This window comes from Mastacembelus armatus, chromosome 17 (assembly GCF_900324485.2).
Source record: "Mastacembelus armatus chromosome 17, fMasArm1.2, whole genome shotgun sequence".
In the NCBI taxonomy this organism is placed as follows: Eukaryota; Metazoa; Chordata; class Actinopteri; order Synbranchiformes; family Mastacembelidae; genus Mastacembelus; species Mastacembelus armatus.
In genome coordinates this window covers 18,148,594-18,154,653 of record NC_046649.1, presented here as the reverse complement: position 1 = coordinate 18,154,653, position 6,060 = coordinate 18,148,594, and the positions used below count along the sequence as shown (strand labels likewise).

Below are 6,060 nucleotides of genomic sequence, written 5' to 3'. Positions count from 1 at the left end.
ATTTTATTAATATGTAATGATGTTATTGTACCATGTGGAGTGTGTTGTGTGTATTTGATTGTTATAACTAGTGTAGCCTTAGCATGATACTGAAAAATGTAGGCTATGTTTTCAAAAGTTGAATTTGAGGAAATCTAATTCAATAATGTGAGAGCGTTTAAGTTGATAAAATTTTACTGTAAATACATATGATATATAACTTTATTCTTTCCTCAGCATCATTACTTAAAGACAAGGATAAGGTGACCCTCCACATGCTGAAAATGGTAAGTGCAGCAGCCCCCTTTTTTTCACTTTTTGTTTTTTCTTGATGTCAGATTATTCATAACATGCTCTTTTGGAGGGACCCCTTGTGAATTTTTGCCCAAGGCCCCAACAGACTCTAGTGTCGCACTGGTAACGCTGAAACTCACCTCCACTCTAATAACCCACTAAGTTATAATGGATTCTGGTCGTTTTGAACTTTGACTTTGACTGTAATGGAAAAATGAGTTTTAATGATTGATTATTCTTACAGATTATGATTTTTACTGTTTCTTACTGTATTCTTGGTTTTTCAGGTTTCACAGGTTTTCATTTACAGGTTGATTCAGAGTTCACTAAGGTTCATGTGTTTTTCATAATCATATTTGATGTTTATGTTCTTCCTGACCTAGTATAGTCTGACACTAAGGGACACAGTGTTCTCAAGGATGTTGGTGAAGAGTATCTAGGACAAAGGTTCCTCAAGACACTAGGTGTGAGGAAGGGACAAGTATAACAGAGCATGCCCAGGATGGAGGGTTAACTGTCGAATAAGAATATAGAGTTTTAGAATATAGCCTTATTAGGGAATCACTTTGTAGAGCAATGGGGAAGTACAGACTTAATTATCTGATTATGTGAATGATTGCTTGCATTTACTTTGCATGTCTGTATAAGTAGCGGCCTCAGCCTAGTAGGGGCTGAGCAACTGGGGAACAACATGGGAAGACTCTGATCAATTGTGTTCTATTATGTTTGCTCCTTTCTTGCAAGAAATATATTCATAAAAGACACTCGGTCTGCACTCTCTTTATTGCTCATCCAACGGGTTTTGCCACAACATGACAAACCCCGCACGAGACGTCTCCAAAACGCACGTGAAATAGTGAAGCTTCGTATGGGAGGGTCACATGATTTTTGACGTGGTGAGGGGTGGAAATGTCCTGCTGCGGGACTGCTGCTCTGAAAGGTCAGCACGGTGTCAAGCGGTCTGCTTCCAGAGTATCATCATTAGTTAAAGGTAAGGCTTTGGTGTTAAAAAAACAAGTTTGGTAAAATTTATTTTGAGGGCATTAGTAGGAAATGTGGCAAAACATGAAGGTAACGAGGTAACAAAGAGAATGTAAGGTGATGTATTTCCCTGCATATCTGATATTTAGTTCAATATTAGCCTGCTATTCATTCAGAAGTGTGATTGAAAGTGACTCAGTTTTATCGTTTCTTCAGGTTGAAATAGTCACAGGTTCAATTACAGCAGAAGAACCAGAAAAAATAGAAATTGACAACATCTGGAATGATGAGACAAAAAAGAACAATATGCAGAAAAAAATATTGAACAAGCTTTTTGTTCAAACTGAAGTTTTTATTTTCAACACTGAAGCTTGATGTTTTTCACTATGCAATAGATTTGATTTGATAAAACATTTTAGCCTTTACCATTGATAAAATCTGTCTCTATAATTGTTTCCAGTTCCACACACAAAGCACATTTCATTTTAAAGAATAGTCTCTGGATGGGACCTCTGTCACTATTAGATGTGTAATTTAAAGGAGTTCAGGGACCTGTGAATCTTTCATTTGACTTCCATGACCTAAAATTTCTAACATGCAACTAAGAAGGCTCTGGGTCTCTTAGCGCTTGAGAATATATATCTAAATTATGCTCCTTTCCTGTGGACTTAAGTCAAATGAATCGTCATTTATAACTGGTTGGTTCAGAACCTTCAGTCATTGTAAAGTACACACCAATACAAACACACACACCTGAAACTTACAAACTGGTTTATCACACAAGTCTAAATGTTTTTTTTTGTCCAAAATAAGCTTAAAGTACTATTTTAGTGGTGGACCATTCTCCTCCTCAGAATCTGAAGTCTCACCACAAAGGCTATATTTAACTATATCCACAAATATGTGTAAAATATTAAGCAGAAAATGGTTGTGTTGGGCCTGACGAGTTATATCTGACAAGTTGATTGATTTTTTTTTTCATTCTTTCTTTTATTGTCATGGGGACCAAACATTTCTTTCCTCTGTTTCCAGCGCCTTTACTGGTAGTAAGGACTGATAATGGAGGAGATACAACCCAGCTCTAATGACCTGGATGAGTTGGATTCAGTAGAAGCTACAGAACCCCAGGAAACCCAAACGCGCCACAAATATAATAAGCCTTCAGCTGATGTGCCTTCATCTCAGAATGGCTCTAATATCGTGGCTTTTCTCAAGAGAAATGCTTTTGTTGTTCTGACAGTGATCGCTGTTGCTTTAGGTAAGAAGTTTTCACACTACACTTTTACACTGCATTTATTCTCCCACACACCCTAAAAATTGTCTTTTATGCTAGAAGTATTGTTTTTCACCATTTTGCTGTGCAAGACCAGTTGCAACACTTTGACTTGGCTGACTTGTGTATGTTTCTCTGAGGAATTGGCCTGGGCTTTGTACTGCGACACATTAATATGTCACCCAGTGATATACAATATTTAACCTTTCCTGGAGAACTACTATTGAGAATCCTTCAGATGTTGGCGCTTCCTCTCATCGTTTCCAGTCTGATTTCAGGTTTGAGCCACAACAGCAAATGTACAAATCAAATAGTTTATATTTATATATGACAATGGGCTGTTTTTTATCCAGGCATGTCATCTGTGGACACTAAGGCTTATGGGAAAATTGGGATGAGAGCCTTTGGCTATTACCTGGTCACCACAATGACTGCTGCATTCACAGGCATCGCTTTAGCTCTTCTCATCCAGCCAGGGAACTCATCCAGGAACACCTCAGTGTCCTCTGGTGGCAAAACAGGGACTGTGCAGCCTGTGGATTCCTTTCTGGATCTCCTCAGGTGTGTATGTTGATAATTCTATAAAATAAGAATACAGATCAGATAATATCAGCATTTAGCCACTAGTAAATACACCATATCTGCCTTTGTGACTATAGAAACATGATCCCCTCAAATCTGGTGGAGGCCTGTTTCAGAAAGGTATGGTCTACAATGGCTGATTTGATTTTCTGTTTATATTGTCACTCATTCCTACTTACCAACTTTAACATTGGCTTATACTTTTTACTTATCCAGTATATAACAGTTTATTCCAGGAGGGTCTTCAATATGACTGAGGGCACTGAATACAGTGAGATTCATTTTTCTATTTCTGTGATTTAACTATGTTGCATTTGCACTGCCCAGCTAATCTTTATTCTTTCGTTATTATTATTGTTAAAATATTATGTCACCACTTATTTGACCATGCTATAGATGGCACCATACCAGTACCAGGAACCTCAAATGGGGTAAATTTCTTTGGACTCTTGGTCTTCTGTGTCGCCTTTGGCCTTATCTTGGGCAATATGGAGACTGAGGGAAAACCCCTGAAGGATTTCTTTGACTCTCTCAATAAAGCCATTATGCAATTTGTCAGCATAGTCATCTGGTAAGCATGAGAACATAACATTTAGCTGAATGTATATGCACCATCACACTAGCTGACAAGTAACAAGCTAAATGTAATGATTTACTCCCTGTCCCCCTCTACTGACCAGTAGAAGAAACTTCTCCCAATTCCTCTGCTGTGCTGTGTCTCATCTCTGTATCACAGGTATTCCCCAGTGGGTATCCTCTTCCTGTTGGCAGGACAGATTGTGAAGATGATAGACATTGGAGAGATAGGTCATGAAGTTGCCATGTATGCTGTCACTGTGATCACTGGCCTGGTAATCCACAGCTTGTTCACCCTGCCCCTCATCTATTTCATTGTCACACGTAAGAATCCCTACAGATTTATGAGTGGTATACTCCAAGCTATCACCACTGCCTTTGGGACTTCATCCAGGTGAGCCACAGACTTAATATCAAAAATATCAAATGGATAATAGGGGACCATGGGCATCCTTCAAGTGCTATACCTGTTATTTTTTCCAGTTCTGCAACCCTGCCTGTAACCATCCACTGCATGGAGGAAAATCACAGCATGAACAAACAAGTGACACGCTTTATCCTTCCTGTTGGGGCCACAATGAACATGGATGGAGGAGCACTTTATGAAGCAGTAGCTGCTTTATTCATTGCTCAGATTAATAACATGGAGTTTAGCCTGGGTCAAATCATTGTCCTCAGGTAAGGTTGAAAAATATTCAGTTTACTACTTCACTTTCTATTTAAGTATAACATCTGTGGGGCGTTTACTTGTAACTAGTATGATAGTGTAAAAGTGTTGTTGTTTCTCCTGTTCAGTTTTATTGTCACAGCTGTAAGTACTGGTTCAGCTGGCATCCCACAGGCTGGCATGGTATCCATGATGATTGTGTTGCCATCAGTCGGACTGCCCACTGAAGATGTATCACTGCTTATTATTGTTGATTGGATACTGTAAGTTAACACATATATCCTTTTAGACCTCTGTCTTTTTTCATTCTCATTTTCACAATCATCAATAGAAGATACATGCTGGTGCATGCCTTACATATTGTACTCTTTCAGTTTTGGACTGGCATTAATCCAAATGTGATCCAGTTATTAAAGTTATTGAATACACTTGTAAGATGGCCGATGTGCACTAAATAGCCCAATTTAAAATGTTTAAATGGCTGTGGTCAAATCAAAGCTCACACCTCACTGTATTTATTCATAGGGATCGTCTAAGGACTGCCACCAACGTTCTGGGTGACTGTGTTGGAGTGGGTGTAGTGCAACATCTGTCAAGACATGAGTTAAAGAACTCCAGACCTGCAGAAGAAAGTTTGTGTCAGTGGAAGAAATCTTCTAGCTCCACTAGGCTTTGACAAGTCATTGACTATGACACTTTGGCCATGAAATTGAGAAAAATGATGTACAGTAGAATAGTGTTTTGGGACAGGATTATACATGTTATTAGTGAATGTATTAGTGAATTAGTGATTTAGCATCTTTATATCTACACTGCTTTTGGTTTAGTTTTTGGTCTGATTATGCATGCACTGGGTATGTCAGTCAGTCAGTCAGTCAAAACTATATATCTGTGCATTGTCTTTCATGCAATTCCATGCAAGTCGATTTACAGAATACTGGTGACTAAAATTCGTAAAATTATAATCAATAAAATACAGTTAAAATGCTGTTTTCAAAATTATAATATGTAATTGAAATGAGACAGTAACACATAACATATAAAGACAGGAATAAAACAATTGAAAAATGGCAGAAATACTGGAAGCATGTTGGACTGTGAAAACATCAAATGCCAAGAATTTTAAAATCAATCAATATGGAAATTGACAGACAAGTGTAATGTGTTTCCTCCTCCTAGTGTGATCAGCATTCAGACAGCAGAGTTCTGAATCTCAGTGTTTTCTAACTTTCTTTTAGGTAGACCGGCTAAAAAATATTTTAAAAAATGTTAAAAAAAAATGTTCATTAGTCTCTGTGTCATCCCAAGAGAAAAACTTATGCAGATTAGCAATTAAACTGCAATTTGGTTTCAAACCCCAGGTCTGTAAATTTTATGTTTAGTGAATGAGGTATTAACACAGTTTAGGTTAATTGAATATTAATATGTTCACCAATGCTCAATTCATAATGATATATTGATTAGAAAAAAATATTCTAATAATATTTTTTATCAGTAATATTAACTTGTATACTTTATATGTTATGGCTTAAACTGTATATGATTTGTCTTTTTAAACATCTTGTATAATCTTCTGTAAACAGTGCAATGAGTTATGCAAAATGTACTAATATATATATATGTTACAGTTGTTACACAAGATTATTACCAGCCCATGTATATATATAAAGATCTGCACACAGGTTCCTTCCTTTCCTGTAACAGGAAA

General features: G+C 37.2%; 1 protein-coding gene across 2 annotated transcripts; it reads left to right on the top strand.

Moving 5' to 3' along the window:
- The first annotated feature begins 952 nt into the window (after positions 1–952).
- LOC113133926 (excitatory amino acid transporter 1-like) lies at positions 953–5,996 on the top strand. 2 transcript variants are annotated; one of them, XM_026312986.1, is made up of 11 exons: positions 953–1,264; positions 2,287–2,512; positions 2,668–2,805; positions 2,881–3,088; positions 3,187–3,229; positions 3,326–3,380; positions 3,506–3,680; positions 3,846–4,079; positions 4,169–4,363; positions 4,481–4,615; positions 4,878–5,996. In XM_026312986.1, exons 2-11 carry the CDS (start codon positions 2,314–2,316, stop codon positions 5,026–5,028), a joined length of 1,533 nt encoding a protein of 510 aa, XP_026168771.1. In that variant the 5' UTR covers positions 953–1,264; positions 2,287–2,313; the 3' UTR covers positions 5,029–5,996. The 2 variants fall into 2 exon arrangements, with proteins under 2 accessions (XP_026168771.1, XP_026168772.1); XM_026312987.1 differs by lacking the exon at positions 2,668–2,805.
- Positions 5,997–6,060: the final 64 nt, after the last annotated feature.